At 52.1% G+C, this 19,650-nt stretch overlaps 2 protein-coding genes across 2 annotated transcripts; both read right to left on the bottom strand.

Moving 5' to 3' along the window:
- Positions 1 to 1,977: 1,977 nt before the first annotated feature.
- Hoxb8 (homeo box B8) lies at positions 1,978 to 3,729 on the bottom strand. The gene is made up of 2 exons (NM_001191649.1): positions 3,306 to 3,729; positions 1,978 to 2,526 (listed from the first exon to the last, which is right to left on the bottom strand). The coding sequence occupies exons 1-2, from the start codon at positions 3,727 to 3,729 to the stop codon at positions 2,219 to 2,221; spliced, it is 732 nt and encodes a 243-aa protein (NP_001178578.1). The 3' UTR covers positions 1,978 to 2,218.
- An 8,066-nt stretch (positions 3,730 to 11,795) lies between these two features.
- Positions 11,796 to 15,302, bottom strand: Hoxb9 (homeo box B9). The gene is made up of 2 exons (NM_001100497.1): positions 14,786 to 15,302; positions 11,796 to 12,215 (listed from the first exon to the last, which is right to left on the bottom strand). The coding sequence occupies exons 1-2, from the start codon at positions 15,300 to 15,302 to the stop codon at positions 11,980 to 11,982; spliced, it is 753 nt and encodes a 250-aa protein (NP_001093967.1). The 3' UTR covers positions 11,796 to 11,979.
- Positions 15,303 to 19,650: the final 4,348 nt, after the last annotated feature.

Raw genomic sequence — 19,650 nt, 5'->3', positions numbered from 1 at the left:
TAGTCAGGGACGTTTTAGTGTCGGTTTTACGAGATTCCTTGATATATTACAGAATTAGAGTCCAGATTTACACCAAAAGGACCCCCTTTTTCCTCTTCGGACCACGTGACCCCGGCCCACGTGATATCCCCTCGGCCAATGATATAACGGCCTCCCGGAGGCTCCCAGTAATGTGGAAAAAATTGTGTGGCATTGGATTTATAAAATATGATCAATAATGAATGGGAAGGCCGAGCTCTGCGGATTGGGGCTGGGGGCTTAAGGGCTGCTGTCGACCCCCGCGGGCTGGAGGCAGCTTGCAGGCGAGATTTGGGGAGGAAGGAATTGAGTGGAAGAGAAAATAAATAACCGCTGAGCGATCCGTGTTGTCATCCCCCACCCATTTCCCCCAGCCGGTTACAGAGCGAGAGACAGACGCAGGGATTGAATGTTCGTAACTGGGTGGGTGCGTGCTGGCCGAATATTTATTAATTCGGGTTAATTCACCCGAGCTGCTGCTGTTCTCCCAAGAGGAGGGATGAGGCGAGCCTGGCTTCCCAGTTGTCTCTCAGTGCCCCAGTTTGTAGTGACTAGATGTGATCAAGGCGTCCCTAAGGCAGGAATCCAACCCAATAGGCGTTGGACGCTGAGACTTCTTGTGACAATAAAAAGATATACAAAAAAAGAAGAACGGAATGGGAGTGGGGAGAGAAAGGAAGGGAGAAGGGAGGTTTAGGTCTGGCTCGCTGCTTTCCCGGTTCCGGAAGGCGGATGCCTCACTCGGTGGAGCGTGGCTGCCAGGAAGGCAGAGGCAACGAAGGAAGGAAGGCTGCAGCAAGCCGCGGCCTAGAAACTGGGAGAAAGTGGCGACGTCCCAGAAAGGGGAGGTAGGGAGGAATCTCTTCCCTCTGCTCCTGCTTCCCCAACCTGAGTTCAAGAAAAAAAAATGGAAATATAAACTCAGAAGCCTCCCACTGCATCTTTCTCACCACCCCCCCGTAAGCCCCCTCCCCCAACACACAGAAGGAAACAAAGAGCAAAGCGGCAGGGGACACTAGCCACCAGCCTGGGCACATCACTTCTCCAGAGAGGCCTGGGCGCTGGAGTCTCCCCGGCCCCTCAGCCTCGGAACGCAAGGGGAGGGGGTTTCTCTTGGCTCCCCTCCCTCGATCCTCTCTCCTCCAATCACGTTCAGCCGCCTCCCTCACCCCCTGCGCCCCTGGGCCCAGGGACTCGCACCACCTGCTTCCAGCCCCCGCCCCCTCTTCCCAGGGACCTAGCCTAGGCCAGCCCTGGAGCCTGCTGACCAGCTCCCCCCACCCGCAGCCCTGCGCCTAAGAGCGAATGGGGAGCGGCCGCCCGGACCAGTCTCGGGTTCTCGCTTGTAAACTTTATTGTAACTCTTCCGCCCTTTTCAGGCGCAGACAACAGAACAAAGTATAGAGGAACAACAAAATATATAATTAGCCCTCCCTCCCCCCCCCATAAAGCAATTCACAGATACAGGATACATTCTCTTCACAGTAAACCTAAGAACACTTTTAACAATTGCTTACAGCGCGCATGCTAACTAAAGTAATCTCTTTTGAGAAACACTTAAGACAAAATTGTCAAACCAAAGGGAGTGGGGCGGGGGGGGGGACAGGAGGAAAAGAGAGAAGCAAGAGAGAAAGCCAGCTAGGGAGGGCAGCGGGGAGAGGGGGTTGCGAGGAAAGATGTGGAGACGGTGAGAGAAAGAGAGAGAGAAAGAGAGAAAGTGAGAGGGAGACAGAAAGAATTACGGCGTGAATAGGCAGTTTCATGTTGTTGGGAAAACTTAGCAGAAATCGGTACCTCGGTCATTACAAAGAAGCACGTTCAAAGGAAAAAGACCATTGCACAAGGAGGCTTTTTTTTACAAGGGGCGGGGGCGAGGGGATTCTGCCAGGCCGCAGTCGATCACCCTCGCAGGACGAGGGAGTCCTTGCTTAAAATCCTTTTCTTTTTTCTTTTTTTTCCCCCTCGGACCCCCAAGAGAAGGGAAGGAGATCCACGGTAGCTCACACACAGAAGCTATTACGAGATACTACCACTAGCGGGGACTGGCGCGGCGGGGGACGCTGCGGTGGGAGGCCCAGCTCCTGGCTCCGCTCGCGGGGCCGGAGCTCTCGGAGGCGGGGGGCGGGCGGCGGCGGCGTGGTCGCGGGAGGGACCGGCGGACGTGCGGGCTAGTCCGGGCCCGAGCAGTCCCAGCTGGAGCCTACTTTTTGTCACCCTTCTGCGCATCGCCCTGCTCGGCGGTCTCTGGCGCCCGCTCCAGCTTCTCTTTCTCCAGCTCCTCCTGCTCGCATTTACTGCTGGGGAACTTGTCTTTGTTGTTCTCCTTTTTCCACTTCATTCTCCGATTCTGGAACCAGATTTTGACCTGTCTTTCTGTCAGTCCCAGCGCGTGCGATACCTCGATCCTCCGCTTGCGAGTCAGATAGGGATTAAATAGGAACTCCTTCTCCAGCTCCAGGGTCTGGTAGCGGCTGTAGGTCTGGCGGCCTCGCCTGCGTCCGGCGGCTGCTGGGAATGGGGGAAAGGACGAGACAGAGGGGAGGATGGGGGAGGGGGCAGAGACAGAGAGTTGGAAGATTCGTGAACCAGCCTAGAGACCAGGATAATAAGGGCAGGGGACCCTTATGCGGGGGCGGGAGGGGGAGCGCGGAGGACGCGGTCAGCGGGGGAGGGGAGGCGAGAGGGGGGAACTAGACAGCCCTGAATCTGCAGGGCTCATAAAGGAGGAGCCCCTTCCTCTGGTAACTAGACCCAGAATAGGGGGTTCAGATATAGTAAAAGTGCATAAAGTTTAAGGGGATGAATGTGGTGGTGGGGGGGGGAAGTAAAAATAAAAAGCCAGAGTGGGGACCACGAACCCACCTTGAAAAGCCCCCAGAGCCTCTGCCCCAGAAGAAAAGTTTCTTCAGGGTAATTAAACTATAAAGCAATTGAGAAGTGCAAACGTTGAGCGCCCCCACTCCCACCACTCTTCCTCCACAGCCCCCATAAAACAGTAAAAGGGGAAAGGGGTTGAAGAAGAAAAGTAAAGGAGGGTGAGGAGTTTATGGATTCAGGAAGTTCGCTTAGAGACCCCCCCTTCAAAGGAAGCAAAAAGAAAAGGGGAAAAAAAGAAGAAAAGAAAGTGGGGAGGAAGGGAGAGGAGGTAGGTGTTTGGAACAGAACCTGCAAGTCCTCTAGGAGCAGAAGATGCTCCGGGACTGCCCACCAGCCCTCCCCCGCTGACCGGCCTGGGACCCTCCTGGCCCCTTCCCACCCCGTCAGGTCCAGGTCCGACGCGAGCTCACCTTGAGGGCGCATCCAGGGGAAGAGCTGTGTGGGCGACGGGCTCTGCTCAGACCCCTCGGCCTCCTCGCCCAGGCCGCTGGCTGCCGCGAGCTTGCAGTCTGCGTACTGCACCAGGTCTGGATCCTGCGCACCGAACAGGCTCTGGCGCTGCAGAGGGTCGTAGCCGTAGAAGTTGCCCGGGTCCCCGTGGCACGCCACGGCGCACGGGTTCTGCTGGTAGGGAGCCGTGGACAGCGACGATGGCCCGTGGTAGAACTCCTGGATTTGCGAAGGGTGCTGGAAGCTGCCGCCGCTGCTGGGACCGTACACCACGGTGGGTCGGCCGCCCAGGTCCTGGGCGAAGCCGCAGTCATAATAATTGGGGCGCAGGGACTCCCCGGTTTTGTATTTGGAGAACAGTGAGTTGACGAAATAAGAGCTCATTTTATTGAATTTTGAGGCGGCGGCGGCGGCGGCGCAGGCTGTAGTTGGGGGCTGTTGGGGAGGGGGTGGGGAGGGGGAAAAGGGAGGGAGAGAGAGAGAAAAAAAACGCGGATTCGCCGGCTCCTAGTCACCCTCGCCAGGAAAGGAGAGGAAAAGGGAGGAGGGAAAAAAAGAAAGAAGGGAGGAAGGAAAAGAAAGAAAAGAAGATCTCGAAGCCGCCACACTTTTTGTGATTTCCAGGAATAGAAGAGCGAAGCCTGCAAAAGTCTAAGCCTGCATGGCAGCCGCGGCTCGCTCGCCCTCCCCCCACCCCCCACCCCCCAAACAAAAATATACCGCCACTTAAAGAGGTCCTCGCTTTACATTTCGAAGAAGGGATGCCAGTTCATAAACAGTTTTCGGTGATTTACTTCCCTCCAAATGAGTTGTTTCATATTTTGCCCCGTCTTTTCACCGTCATTTGCATCCATTAGAGACCCCGCATCCTATTGGCTTCCGGGTACTCCTCCCGGACAGAACGCAGAGCGAGGGTGAGAGCTAGAGAGGGCGAGCGCGAGAGAGAGCTAGAGCGAGAGAGCGCCAGGGAGTGAGGAGAGGGCAGAAAAAAAAGGAGGGGAAGGGAAAAAAAAACACCCAGGGAGAGAGAGGGGGAGAGGGGGGAGAGGGAGGGGGGAGAGAACGAATACGGATTAAATCTGTTTAACTACCTACATTAATGAGATATCTCTTGCCTCACAACAAATCAAATACCTTCGCAGACCACCCCCAAAGACTGATGTGGGGGAGTCACGGAAAAACACCATGCGCACACACACATCCACAACGCTGAGCCTGGCGTAGGCACGCTGTTAATTTCGCGATTTTAACGAGGCAATTGGAGTCTTTCTAAATGTCAGGGTCGCTTCGGAAAAATGTAAAAGAACACGGTTTAATTGCGCCGAGTTTTAAAAGGTCCTATAAATGTAATTGGTATTTTAATACAAGTTATCAAATCATACAGCTTCCTCTCCTAAACATATTTTCAAACAAACGAGGTAGTCATATTTAAAGCTTTAATGATCAATTTCCTTATTATTGATAAAGGTTTAACTATCGTGTGGAGGGAATTGGCTGGGTAACCAGCCCCCCAAAAAACGGCTGTAAACTCTTTAACAAACTATAAAACGCAATAAAGCCGGAGTCTGTTGTTGTTTATGCTGCAGAGCATAAAAGCTGTTAGCATTTTACGAGTTCTTTCCTCTACAGCTATAAAACTGCAGCTTCGATCGCCCCCGCCGCCCGACTGAAGCACGGTGGGGGTGACTAAGCTGAAATGAGACCGATTATGGGTTGCTGTTGATTTTTTTTCCCCTTTCTGAGCAAACGGTGACTTTCCCGAGATTTTCGCCTCCTTCTCCCTTGCAGACACACCTGCTCCCAGACGCTCTTAGGAGACCCCAAACCACCCCAAGATCTGTCCTCGCCCAGGTCACGCACATAACTTTCCCTCATTAAGCAAACACTCGAGATTTTCCGTGGAAAAGGAATCTGAGAGGGCCTGAGAGGGGAAGAAGAAACTTTCTGGTTAATGGACAGTGCTAAGGCAGGCAGAACAAAGTTCTACAGGCGGCTGCCAATTCTGCAGTTTGTGAGAGCTTTACCTGCCGGTCATAGGGGGGGCTGCAAGAGAAAGAGGGGGGGTCTTCTGGAGGTGCTTTGGCCTAATGAGCACTTAGGAGGGAAGAGTCTGGTGCTGTCAAAGGTTGATAGCTTATGTGACTGTAAACCTGTGCCCTGGGCCTTGGCATCCAGTAACCAAGTCCAGTTGACACCCAGCTTTCTGGGGCCAATCACCCGTAACTTCCAGGTATAGGCAGTGACCTCTTCAACCACACACCAAAAGAGGTACGGGTAATGGAGATTGAGGCTGGCCACCAAGGCCTTGGTTACTGCTGCCTTATGCCCTCCAGTGCCCTAGACAAAGGCTTTAAGCTGTGCGTTTAAAAGGCACCTGTTATTGGTATATGTCCCCATGGCCATTAGACCTGCACTAACTTTGGGATGAAGGGACTTGGGAAATACAAGGCCAACGAGGTCTCCATTGTCCCTTTTCTCTTTTGGGGTGCCTTTGGTTGAACCTTGAACATCTGAAGATCTGAGGCCTCAAACCCAGAAATGACTGGCTGCCTCACTCCAAAAGCAGGCCCTTCTCTGTGTACCTGGCACATGGCCGGTTGGGGGGTCAGACCTTAGGAGGCTCAGGGTGGCAGGCAGAGCCAATGGTTTCCTGAGGGAACTGATGAGGGCCCAAAAGACAGAGAGAAGGAGAAAGAAATGTTCTAGAACAAAGGCAGAGTCAATTTTACAAATAAATTAAATCTATTGCTCCTTCTCTAAGGTGCTTCTTTTTTGGGGGGGTTTCACGAGCCTGAATGTTTTTAAAAATGAGACCACGTTTCAAAAACAAAAACAAAAAGAGCTGTCCTACTGGTTTCAGTCAGCCATCTAAAGTACAGTGAATATAGCCGTGGAGGAGGGGTCGAGGGAGGGAAAGGGAACCAGGCTCTGGGTTTTGTTTTGTTTTGTTTTTTTTTTTTTCCACAAGGATGAGGGGTCCGTGAGGCAACCTAAAGCACAGTCAAGTTGTTGCTGAAAGCGAACATTTTATCAAGTGCGGGGATTTTATGGTCATGATTTGAGGACTCATTGGTGAGGTAGAAATTCAATGGCTTGTTCTAAATCATCCCTACGCCGTGCCAGAAATTTCTGATGGAAGGAAAATGTTTCTATTATAAGAAGAAAAAAAAAAAAACAAGAAAGAGCGCGGAGATAATTTATAAACACCCAACGGAGGGCAGATTTATTGGAGAAACTCAAGTTGAGGAGACACTAGGCTCGCCTCTTTACACCTGGTCCTGCGGAAAGAGAAGAAGCTACACGGGGGTAGGGGGGCTGTGGGGTCATTTTGGAGGTTCAGATTGGAGGGAGGTTCGGCCGAACAGAGAGAAAAGTGAGGACTGGGAACCAGCCAAAGGGGTTGTGGGCAGTCAGAGAGGCAACCTCAGAACGAAAACTGTCTGGGTCCAGGCCTCCATCAGCTACGTCCCAGAAGGACTGGCTTCCGCGTGGTTTGCCAGAGTAAGGAAGCCAAGGGCAGAGGCTGGGGCACGCCACAGGAAGCCGCAGTTCTCACCTGGAAGTTCGGAAGCACGGAAAAGCGAGACTGCTTGCCATCGCCATGCCTGCCTCTACTGCTATTGGGGGGGGGGGGTGCTCAGGATTTTGACTGAGCCTCCCGAGGAATTGCTGCAACCTTCCCGCTTCTCGCATCCCGCACCCCGCATCCCGCATCCCGCATCCCGCATCCCGCATCCCGCACCCCTAGGGAGACCCTGCCCGGAGCCTTGGCGACCAGGCACTGGCTCAGCCCAGACTGGCATGCAAAGGCTCTGGAGTCAGCGTCCTGTCGCAGCGGTGCCTCCGACTTGGAGACCACCGAATCTTCTTCACCAAAGCTAGGTCCCCATTTCTCCCAAATTTGGAAATCTCCCAGAGGACATGTCGGATTCCCTCTTCAGCAGGTGTGGGCAGCCAGCCTGGGGTAGCTTCCTCTTCAAAAGACCTGCGGTCTCACGGCTCTCCCTTGGCTCTCCCTTCTCACCTGTTCCACGCTGGCCTGCACTTTATTCCTCTCACCCCACTACAGGAAAAATCTCAGTTTTTCAAACCAATTCGCCTCCTTGATTTGTGTCCATTATTTCTATATTTTTTATTATTAATATTATCCCCGGTTCCCACGCATTTCTCGCTCCATCAAATGCACCAACTGGGAAACTGCTTTCTCGGTGTGAGAAATTCAGAAAATGAACCATTTGAGGAGGAAAAAAAGGAGCTCTGTTATAATTGAAATACATACATTAGGGGAAAGAGCCATAGCAAACCCTATATTTTTATTGTGTGCAAATTACTCATGACTTTTGGTAGCTCTCGGTTTCTAGACACGGGGCCGAACAAGGTGCTGTGTAGAGCGGCTGGAGCCCGCAGTCGCAGCACTGGAAATTTTCATATGGAGCAAGGATGCCATCTAGCGGCCACTGTACAAAAAGACGCCTTTCTATCTGCTCAGCCAGGTTCTCTGAGAACTAGCAGAGGAGGCGACAAACGATTAAACTTTCATTATTACTAGAAATGGGGGAGAAAAATGAAAGCAGATAAGAATAAGGCTTACGAATCAGGAAACAGTTAGTGGACTAGTTCAGATAAGCTAAAAGAAAAAAGCTGTATATTCTCTCAGTCCTTAATTTCTGTTGTAGATGCTGAACGAAGCCTTGCACCCTTTATAGTCAGTAAAAGAGGAAATCAGCACGTTGTAAGCCTTATACGATTATTTCACACGCTGAGGGGTAACAATTGGGCTTTTTGTGTGAAGTGAGAAGGGCTGAGGGGATGGAACGGAATAGAAAAAGGATCAAGAGGCTACTCTCCCCTACATCTGGCCCTGCTGGACCCTGTGCGTGTCCGTGTGTCCGTGTCCATGTGTGTGTGTGTGTGTGTGTGTGTGTGTGTCCGCGTGTGCAAAGGTTTCTTATTTATGGCTGGCGGTTGGGGGGGGTGTAAAGAACAAAGACAACAGTCAGAATTTCAATTGCTGAAGCTTTAGGGGACAACAAAGCGTTCTTCCTCCCAGCTGCTAGCTTCTTTACTTTTTACCCTCAGGGGAAACTCACTCCACTGCCCCTGATTCCCAAGTTCCAGACTCCAAGCCCCAGACCTGGGTGCAAGAGAGTTGAGGGTGAGGGTGGGGGCTCCGTACCCATTCTCCCACCAGATCCGGAGCCCGGGCTCATCTGAGGCCCATCTCCGGAAAGTTTCCCCTCACTGTTTGCTTTGCTGCTGTTTAGTTTCTTAACCTTCAGAAATTTATACCCTATAAACTTTTATAGCGGTCATATTCTTTTATTGCTGCACACACGGCATTGAATTCCTCTCCTAGCTTCTCTCTCCCTCACACTCTCTTGCTCTCTCTCTCTCTCTCTCTCTCTCTCTCTCTCTCTCTCTCTCTGAATCTCTCTTTTATGACAATTGATTTCCTCATCTCCAGCTTCCCAGCCTCTGCACCTTCGCCTTTGTTTGTCTTGAAAGAAGCCACCCCCGAGCTGGGGACCCAGACGCCGCTGCCAGAGGCAACTCCAGACGCCCTCGCCTCCAATCCTGCAGCGGCCCAGTCTCCAGCCTCGCTTTTTATGTTTCCTTTTGGCAGAAACTGGCTTCCTTCGCTCATTCTCTGCAGCCGGCAGAGCCTGGAGAGCCAAGGATGGAGAAACAGCCCAGTCTACACCAGCTGTAAAGCCAGATTAATTTTCCATCTTTAACATAACCCTCCTGGCAGGCCGCCTGTTCCCGCTGCGGTACCAGGAGTTTCTCCGTGTCTTGCCTCCTGTTTCTCCGATCCCCTTGCCCTTTCGTTAGAGAAGGGTAGGGCCCGCCTTGGCAGGGCTTCTTCCTTTCCCTCCGGTTAGCCTTTGTCCCCACCTCCACCCCAACCCACAGTGTCTCCGCTGCAGTGTGGCTGTGGCGTGGGCAGCAGATGAGAAGCTTGCGCGAGGTCAGCGGCAGAGCTGCAGGCCGGCAGCAGCCGGATCCTCACGACTGAATAAGAAAAAACAGGGCTTCCACGACCTCACGACAGGCTCTGGCGGGGACACCGCAGTGTGAGAGGAGCGGGAAAGATGACTCTTGAAACCAAGTGTAATTTGCGGGGGGGAGGGCGGGGGTGCGTTTGAAAAGGAATTATTTCCCACTTCTGAAACGTTTGGGTTCCACACTCCGGTGGCTTTCTTTTGAGAACTGTCACACTCCCTGATCTCAACCCTCCAAACTCAGCAAGCCTCAGACCAAGGCTGCTGCCCTATGAGCCCTAGATGGGGCGGCGCGGGGGGGGGGGTGTTGGGGGGGTCGGGGAGGGAGTCGACAAAGAATCTTGAGTTTCAACTATTTGAGCTTTCTCCCTGCTCTGGGTCTCCTACACTCAACCACCGTCCTCCAGGCAATAGCAGGAAAAAAGCTACCAACTTTCTCCTTGCAGGGTGTTTTGAAGGGGTTAGTTGAGAGATGCTGCGCCTCCAGGAGCTACAAGCCAAGCTTTTCTTTCCCTGAGTTAGTGGGGGAAGTCTCCAGAACAACTTTGTCTAGGTGAAGACCCCTTGCTATAGGGAGACTCTACTCCAAAAGACGATGGAGGTTGTTTTTTCGTCCACTCTCCTGGTTCTACCGAAAGGGCCCTGCTCAGTTTGGAACTTGGAACTTGGGTACCCACCAGGTGTCAGCACCACCAGAGCAGGTAGAAGGCTCTGAAAGGTCAAAGGAGAAAGCCCGTGGCTGTGGACATTAACTTGTCTTTGTTTGAAGCCCTGTTATTAGCAACTGGACTCTTTGCTTAATGACCAGAGAGAAGAGAAAGCAACACAGAATAAAACGCAGGAGAGGTTTTCTAGAGTGATATATATTTTTTTGTTGTTGTTTTTTCTTTTTCTTCCAAAACAAACAATTAGAGCTCTAGGCCCCCTGCCCTCCCCACTCCCACCCTCAGCCCTCCCTTATAAGCAACAACTGAAAAATCGCTGCCAAAGAAATCACAAAACACAAGCACAACTTCACCACAGCCACTGACAAAGCAAAAAACATAAAATAAAATAAAATTATAAAATAAAATTCAAAGTTCTACTAGAATGACCTCTTTGCAGTCAGGAGAAGCGGGAACAAAAGTCCACAAGCGGGAACAAAAGTCCACGGGTGGAAGGGATTGAGAAGCAGGGAGAGCCGGAGAAGCAGAGGATTTGCCTCTCTGCCCGATGGGAAGGCTGGATGTTTGCCTCTTTCCTTCGCACACTGGCCTGTTTGGCAGAAGTGGACCCATGCATCAGCAGCAGGACGGACCCAGCAGTGTACTTTGCAGGAGGTGGAGGTGAAGTCCCCACTCTGAGCTTTGGGGGAGTCTTCCTTTGGCCCTCTGGCTGGATGTCAAAGGGTTCTCTTCTTCCTGGGTCAGGAAAGCTAGTGAAATGGAGAGACACCCACCAGCCCTTCTTGCTGAGGCACTTGCCCTGACTGCCTACCCTGGAAGGGAGCTGGGGAATTGATTCACAATACATTTTCAGACTCTCCTGACCCGGCCTTCTCTATGGTGGGGTGGACCTAGCAGAGAGGAAAGGGACTTTTTTTTTTCTACAATGGGGGACTTGTCTTGCTGGTACAAGATGGGTTTGTTGGGAAGGGGGGTTTATTTCAGAGTTGGAGGGAATGGAGAGGAATCCAAGACTGTGGTCAGCAAGAAAAGCTACATTCTGTCAAGGGGGGGTGGGTGGGAATGCATGAACGGAGAAATAGCATTGTCAAGGTTCTATGACCCCCCCACACACACACACAAGTTGACCTCCTTTAGTTGGAAGAAGATGAAAACATGCAGAATTAAACACTTCCTGCAGGAAAATATACGAGGGGACCCCACTAAAGGTACCTTCATAGAACCCTGCTTTTCTTGCCCTTTCTAGCTCACAACAGCTTGGGGACAGGGTTGGCCACATCTGCCCACAGGCCTCACCAGGTACGGAGTATAGCTGGCAATTCCATAGGGATACACATTGGGATGCTGAGACTTTGGGCTGCAGTGCCTCACTGAGGGCATCTCTAGACATCTTCCTGGTGTGTGTTTGGATCAGATAAATGAACCTGATCTGAGGGCTGCCCTGCTGGGTTTGGTGAGCAATTTCTCCACTATCAGGGTGGACTCCAAACTTCATGTCTGTGGGCATTTGCTGGGGTGTGTGCAGTTAAACTGGACCTGGGTGTCGTCTGGCTAGGTTGCAAGGAGGGAACAGGCAGACTGGAAGAGAGGGAATGGGGTTTTGCAGAAAAATTAGCAGGGGGTAGGGTGGGGGGAGGGAGATGCTAGGAGCTTGACTAGGGTTCTCTCTCCTCCAGTGAGGCTTATCACTTTTCTAGGAACCAAGGATAGCTAGCTTCTAACTTAACAGAACTTCCTCTTAACACCAGGGGAGTGGGGGGAGAGAGAGAGAGAGAGAGAGAGAGAGAGAGAGAGAGAGAGAGAGAGAGAGAGAGAGGCAAAGGAGAGGAGCCGGGCTCCAGGTGCAGATGAGGGGCTTTAAAGAGGAGATACCCTTCCCCACTCACTTGGGTACAACCCAGACAGCAGTGGCTTTTCCAGCCAACACATAAATAGTAAGAGTGAGCTGGGGAGAGGTGGGGTCATCTTTACTCTTTGCCCTGCTCCTTATTCATCTTCTTCATTTTCATCCGCCGGTTCTGAAACCAGATTTTGACTTGTCTCTCACTCAGATTGAGGAGTCTGGCCACTTCGTGCCTGCGGTCCCTGGTGAGGTACATATTGAATAGAAACTCCTTCTCTAGCTCCAGCGTCTGGTATTTGGTGTAGGGACAGCGCTTTTTCCGGGAAGAGCGGGCGTGCAGCCAGTTGGCAGAGGGGTTGGCTGAAAGAGAAGTAGCGATAGAATCAAAGAGAGGAAGGGAGTGGAGGGCCCCAGACCAAGAAGGTATGTGTGCTCACATCCATTCCCCGTCTGGCATTGGAGAAAGACACCCGGGCCTCCAAGACCTCAGAAAGTATCTCTAACTGGGCCAGGAGGAAGGAATATGGACAGCTCCAAGGGAATAGTACTTTGAAGGGGATGCTGCTCAACTACCTAAGCATCTCCAAAGCTTGGACTGCTCCAGGCATCTCAGCCTTCCTCTATTTGTGTCCAAACAGACCTGGACTCAGATCAGAGGAGCTCAGTAGAGCTGGAATCACACCACCAGCTAAAGGTGGATGACCTGAAGGGTTCCTTGGCTCTAGCTTTCAGGGGAAGGGGGGAAGAAGTGGTAAGGAGTGAAATTCTGTTCAGCCACAGCCAAGAGATCTCTTGATGCTTCAGTCCAGTTCCAGCGAACCCTGCTTAGAAAGCTCTCTTTCAGCCCAGGGCCTAGGCAGCAGACATGTGAGTCTGGGTAGACAGCCCTCCCCATCACACCCCACAAATAAGAGCCTGCATTTACAGCCACGAACACCCAGCACACTCCAACTCACAAGCGACCCAATTGCAACCATTTATCAATTGCAGCCCATGGATGGGGAGCCCCAGGGCTTCCAGATAACTTATGGTGGCAATAGCCTCTTCCTTTCTGCTACTCAGCTCAGTTTGGTTAACACAAGTTCAGGGAGACTGGGAAGCAAAATTGCTCCAGCTCCAAGGTGGGGAAGCAGAAATGAGGCAGGATAGCAGAAAGCCCCTCACAGCACACCAACCCTTTTAGCTGACCCAGTGGAGAGGCAGAGAAAAGTGTAATTGAGTGGAAAGGGGCACAAAGAGCAAATAACATATACAGCGTTTTTGTTTTTGTTTTTTTCTTTTTCTTTTTCTATCCAGCATCTCTCCCTAGACCTCAGGACTCAGGAAAGTTGCCCGCTTCCCCAAAGCGGAGCCAATTCCAAGTAAGATGCACTCCACCAGCTTCCCCCAAATGAAAAGCTCTGAATATCTATGTATATGTATATGTTTTTAAATTCACTTCAATTCTACACTAAGTAGCGTGTCTTACCAATTTGCAGCGCTATTCCCTTAATGTGATTGCCTGGGATGGGACCCGCAGCCTTTTCCTCTTTCATTAAATATGAAAGAGGAAAAAAAACTGTTAATAATTGATCCTAGCCAAATGGCTGCCTTACAATAATGGGCCTTCCAGGCTGAGAGTTTGGGGCCATGGGGTGAGGGGGTCTGTTTGGGTGTTTGCTGGAGGTTTGGGAAGAGCTGTTTTGGGATATAAACTCCTAATGATTCAACCTGGCAAGTTGGAGGTATGAGGGGACCACAAGGGTCACGGGGGAGTAGTGTCTCTCCTTGCTTTTCAGAGGGCAAACATGCCCCCAGAAGACCCATTGGCCACTCTGTTGGTGGGACATCTGATAGGGAGATGCAAGGACCAAACTATGTGCCCAGAGGAGAAAGAGGTGAGGAGTTGACCTGCAGTTTGTCCGGTTTTGTTTGGGACCAAGAGCGTGCCCCTAACCAGTTTGTCTTCTCCATTCATAAAAGCAAACAAAAAAAGTAAGCCTCCTCTCCTCTCAGCCAGCAGCACTTGGGGATTTATTTTAGCAAGGGTGCTTTTAGGAGTGGGAGGTGGTAAGAAACTCCACCAAGGGTAGAGTTCTCCGCCCCTGCGCAGTCCTCCCCCTCCCTCCCCCAGGTCCCTTCGGGTGTCTTCTCCTCCTTTCTAGAGGGAGGCCCTGTCTTTAGCAAATGATGCCTAGACTCTCCAAGAGGTGGACTGCCCGGCTAGTTCTCAGAAGCCCCGCGGAGATCAGCGGGAACCGCAGGAGGAGAAACGGGCCACCCTGTGCAGGATGCCCTAGAAGGGCGGGGGACCCCGAGGGAAGGCTCCCGGGGAGGGGCCGGCGCACTGGGGAGGGGGCTCCGTCACTGCTTCCTGGGCTTCCCCCGCCCCTCCCGGCGCCTGCTGCCGACCGGACGCGGCTACTGCGTGAGATCTGCTAGGAACAATTCTCCGCCAAGCTGTTGCTCGCAAATAAAATCCTAATGAGCCCCCTCCCCCTTCCCCTTGGCCGGTGGGGACGATCTGCGCGTGGCGCAGGCGGCTCTGCCGGGTGCGCTTCGGCCCCGTGCCCGCGCGGGCTCCCGGCCGGCCGCGCTGGCCGTCGGCCCGGCCCCCTACAGTTCCTCACTGGACTGTCGCAGGTCCCTTTCCTTGTTTCCAGCCCCAGCCTGGAGAAGAAGGAAGATGGGATAGAGAGACTTGGTCCTGAGTCTCAGTCCCTGCACTACTAAAAGGGTGAAGGGCAGCCTCAGTGGACACCCAGCCTCCTGGACACCCAGCTTTTTCCTTTCCCGGTCCCTTCCTTCCTCTTCCCTCCACCCCCTCTAGCCCTGCGGCCCCAGGCGCGCTGTCCCTTTACATTGTCCGGTTTATGGCCTCTCCCCTCCCCTCCCCCGGCCTGGACTGCAGCCCTGGGGGGGATTTCCTCACTTTTTTTTTTATAACTTACTTTGATCCGGCCTCTCTTTGTCCTCGCTTCCTTCGCAAATTTTATTGTCCCCGTAGCCGGCTCTTTGATTAGACAGGACAGCCTCCCTGCCCGCCGAAGTTTCCAAACTGTACTCGGGCGTGCCCTGTTTAAGCAGCTCCCCGGGCGCGCCCAGCAGCGGCTCCGCCTTCACGGCCGCCTGGCCCTGCCCCGGGGCGGCCTCGGCGCGGGGAGCCGGCTCTAGCCAGGTACGGAGGTACCTGCTCTCGGCCGCCGGCGCGCCCTGGGGCTGCAGGTAGGGGTGGTAGACCGACGGCAGGCTCCCCGAAGCGTGCGGGCTCAGCGGCGCCCAGGAGGCGCCGAACACCGGAGCTTTGGGCTGGAAGCTGCACGAGGGGAAGTCCAGGTGCTCGGCGTGGCCCGGCTGCCGCGGGTTCGCGTACTGGCCCGAAGGAAACTTGGCTGGAGGCGCGTCCTCGCTCTCGTGACTTATGATCGAGTCGACATAATAGCTGCTAAGCGTCCCAGAAATGGACATTCTCAGACATTATCCGCGCGCTCGCAGGGGGAAGGGAAGCGCTCGCGCCGTGGCGCCCAAGCAGGGAAAGGTGGCACACGGACCGGGTGCAGAGGGCTTTCGGACGCGACCCCCCCAGACCCCCACCCTCCCACCCCCACCCCCTGCTCAACTTCTCAGCCAACAAAGTACAGTGGAGCAGCCCGGCTCGGAGCTCCTTGCAAAATGATTGGTCAAAGTTTTGCGGACTGCCTGATAAAGCGTCAGCTCCGACATAAATCAATCCGGCGAGGGGGCTGCGCTCGCGCTGTCATCCGTCCTCACCGCATTCCATATCCAGGATGGATTGTTTTATGCTGATGCAATGTGCTATCACGTCAGGGCTCCGGCGGCCACGTAACCTCAGCCTGAGCTGCTGGGCCGCCCGGGGCCCCTCCCGCTTTTACAGGAAGGGGGGTTCTCAACATAGGGCGATGGGGGCGGAGGAGAGGCGGAGGCAAGCAGCGGGCTGCCTCTGGAGGGACGCAGGCTGAGGAGCCCTCTCCCCAGGCGGGTTGGAGAGAGAGGGGAGGGAAGACCAGCATACTGGGAGGAAGAGCGCCCCAGCCTCAGAGCAGCGGGAGAGGCCCGACAGGGTAATTAAAGAGGAGGTAGTCTTGTCACCCGCCCCCCCCCAACACCTCCACCTCCACCCCGCGGGCCCTCATTTCCTGTCCTCTGTCCCCTTGACAGAGATGTTTATTAAACAACAGCAGTACAGCGACCCACAGGAGATGAAGTAAAAGGATGGGAAAGAAGTTGGGGGTTTTATAGGACAGTTATCCTCTTTGGAGGGGTTCAGGGCACAATTTGGGGAGATTTACGGGACTGGGCTCTTCTCTTGATCCTTTAGCAGCTGAGAGAGGCAAAGGGGGAACTCGGTGGGACCAGTGTCCAAAGAATCATTATCTGTCCTGAAATTATAGCCTGCCTAAGGCCAAAAGGACACACCAGGCCCTGGAACTAGTCTACGAAAAAGAGTTCCAGGCGACTAACCAGTCTTATTTAACTCCTCAAAATTTGTCTTGGGCCTTTGTGAAGCGCTGGGTCCACGGCCATTTCTTGTCCTTCATTCAGAATCTGAGACCCTTAAAACTGTCCAGATGAGGGGGCTAATGATGAAATGAATTAATGAGGAATGATTAAAGGAACTCTGGAGAGGGGGGAGAAGGTCCCCAAACAGCACAGTAAGGAACACCGGGTGACCTTCCTTTCCATCCAAAAAGGGAAAGAGGCTAAATTCTCAACACTCCAGCGCTTTTCCCCAGCGCTTTTCACCCGGAATTGTCGCTCTGGAAAACGTCCAAATACCGACATAGGGCAGTAGCAAGTACAGAGGAGTCCCCCGCATCAGTCCGTTTCCCCCACCCGCCGCCTTCCCCTCTACAATCCTCTCGTGGAGACCACAAATAGTGCATTTTATTAGCAGCTATTCTGCGGCCCTGCGCAGGGACTCCCCCGAGGCCACTGGCTGGTTTCCTGGCGGCTCTCCCAGCTCCTGCTTCCACAGCCTCTGCCTAGGTGCAGGCACCTCCCCCGGTGTGGAGCTCTGGGAGGCTCGGCCTTAGACAGACTTGGTTAGTTGTAGAGACAGATTTCTTGGCTGTTCTCGGAGTCTGGACCGTTAGGCAGACTGCTCCAGGAGCCATGGCCCCCTCCTTATCCTCCCCTCCCTTTAGAAAAAGTGGAACCGTTCTAACTTGGGGTTATATGTTTTTAGCCAGTACCCCTTCTGCCCAGTAGAAGGCTGCGGATCACCTCCGCGAGCACACACACAGTCCACACACACAGTCCCGCCCGCTTGTCTTTCCAAATGAAGCCATCTCGTGTCATTACGTGTGAAATACGAGACCGAAGCGCCATATTTCTTCGCATTATGGCGATTTCAAAATGATTTTTTAAAGATCAATGCGGGCGCCCAGCCGGCCCCTTCAATTCCACCCACGCTCTTGGAGAGCGACAGCCCAGCAGATCCGGAACCAAACAGCGTGAAGATCTGTTTTTTTTTTTTTTCCCCCTTAGTATCCAAATGGGGAAACAAACATCCGATGCAAATTCTTCTAAGTAGCGGTTGGATGCTTGGAAAAGTCAAGAGAGCTTCCCGGACCTGCCAACAAGAAGCTGGGCCTGAAGCGAATGAATCATAGTTAGGAAAAAGCACCTGTTCCTGCTTTGCTAGTCGTATGAAATCTGCCATCCGTTTTACCCGTAATAAATATAGTCTTCAGGCAAAAAAAATCCCCTCCTCAGCCATAAATAACAGCGTTATGAAGCATGTCGAGGTGGGTATATGATTTTCTGTAGTATATAAATTAGGGCCCAAACGGACATGTGAACTGTGGGCCGGGGCATTTTTATTTATGGTAAAGTGATGGTGCAAGGGTGTTTTTAAGACCCAGGCTGTGTAGGCGCTGGGCTGTGCCTGCTGCCCTCCTGGTTCCCATTCCTCTCCTGGGCATTGCTGGAGACTCCTCAGAAGGAGGGAGAAGCCAAGGGGGCTCATTTAGTTTAGAGAGAGTCAGAGGAAGAACCTTTGGGTCCCTGGCTTGTGCCTTCCCTTGTGTAAGAGGGAGATTATCCATTTAAATTCATATTTGTGGGTTGTAACCGCCTAGGGAGCTGTCCTTAATCCCTTATGGAGTCACTGATGGGTGAAGAGCAGATCTAGGCCTCTTTGCTAAGTAAGAAATAGTTTTGGTTTTTGCTGAAGACACTGGAGGCCTTGGGGGAGACACACAATGTGGAAGAGACAGGTTTGGGAAGCTTGTCTTCTCTGGAGAGGTGATTACAGAAGAGAATGAACTTTTCCCCTCATCCCTGGGGTATATACCCTATCTCACCCCCTCCAGGGGAAGATGCAGCAACAGCAGCAGCAAGGATTCTCACCCTTGTTACCAAGCTTTCCAGGAAGGATTGCTGCCTCAAACTGGAGCTCAACTTCAACAGAGGCAAAGGACAAAATGGTAATCAGGGTGGGTGCCCCTTTGCTGAAATGCTAGGTGATCCGGTGAACCCCTTAAATCCCTTTTCCCTTCCTAAGCAGTGGTATCCACCATGCTGGAACACAGAACACAGAATTGTGGCCCCTGGGATCCAGAGCCTAAAGAAACTTAACAAAAGTAACACTACAGTGAGGTCACTCTGTCCAGAGAGCAAAACTACTCCGCAGCCCTCCGCCAACACTATATTCCCTGCTGCCTCTTGTCATTTTTTACCCTGGGGCTGAACACAGCTGGGGCTAGTGGCTGGCAGCATGAAGAAAAAAATCAAAAAACCAAAAGCTAGAAAATAGGAAGGCAAAGCCTCTGGGCCACGCTGGGGCCCAGGGCAGCCAAGAAGAGAGGCTGATACTGACCACAACTAGCCGGGTAAGTGCCTGATCTTTGGGAGAGTCTTTGGTGGGGGCTGGGGGGGGAGGTAAAGGTGTCTCTGTCAGCAAGAAGAGAAAATCTAGGGGTTGAAAAGGGAGTACAAGAGGAAAAAAAATAAAGCAAAACTGTGAGAAAACAGAAAATAGTTTGTCTTTAATTGATAAAGCTAAAATGATATTGATGCCTGCTAGATTTGAGCAGATGCATTTTGTCTTGTGTGTGTCTGTTTCAAACCAATACTTCTGTAAGTGTTCAAAATATGCTCTACTCCATACATTTATAGGATATGCAATCATCTTCCCAACTGTAACACTAAATGTGCCTGGGCATAGGCATTTAAGATCTAATTGTTCATAGATGGTTATGTGTATAATCCCTGTGAGTAATGTATGTTAATAGTGTCACTGTTTTTTTTAAAGTATACTAGTGTGCATATTTTTTTAAAAAATCAATACACCTACAGGGAAGACCAAAACCTGGATATTAATGTATAAATTTTGGCTATAAAACATTAGCTAATTTAAAAGACTCACTTGAAATCTTGCCTCTTAGCATCCAAGCAAAATTCATATTACATCTTCCAATAGATGTGGGTGACTTAAAGCTGGATTCAATTACGGTGTCCTGCTGGAACATTTTAATGGGAGACGAAGGAAATGCCCCCAACTGACCCAGAAAAGGTCATGAAATTTGGTGACTTTCGTTATCCAAACCATGAAATCTTTTTTACTTCATATCTTGCCCCAACCGGCAGGGACAGCATAGCACGCCCTGTGTGATACTTATTTCATGGCGGTGAAGAGATAGGGGTGGAAATATATTATTACTTGTATCTTGCACAAGTGTGAAGGGAAAGTAGACGACTGAGTGGGACAGTCCTCAGGTGACTGTGAAGGTAAAAACACTGTTGCACACAACAAAATTGTTAAAGTCCCCAGCCTCTGTCCCTAAGCACTGAA

The sequence above is a fragment of the Rattus norvegicus genome, chromosome 10 (assembly GCF_036323735.1).
Source record: "Rattus norvegicus strain BN/NHsdMcwi chromosome 10, GRCr8, whole genome shotgun sequence".
NCBI lineage: Eukaryota > Metazoa > Chordata > Mammalia > Rodentia > Muridae > Rattus > Rattus norvegicus.
This window is presented reverse-complemented; position numbering and strand designations above follow the sequence as displayed.

Coding starts and splice junctions, on each gene's coding strand:
- Hoxb8 (NM_001191649.1), bottom strand. CDS start 3,729: ATGAGCTCTTATTTCGTCAACTCACTGTTCTCCAAATACAAAACCGGG. Junction 2,527..3,305: donor CCCCTGGATGCGCCCTCAAG/GTGAGCTCGCGT, acceptor CCCCATTCCCAG/CAGCCGCCGGACGCAGGCGA.
- Hoxb9 (NM_001100497.1), bottom strand. CDS start 15,302: ATGTCCATTTCTGGGACGCTTAGCAGCTATTATGTCGACTCGATCATA. Junction 12,216..14,785: donor CAAAGAGAGGCCGGATCAAA/GTAAGTTATAAA, acceptor CTTCTCTTTCAG/CCAACCCCTCTGCCAACTGG.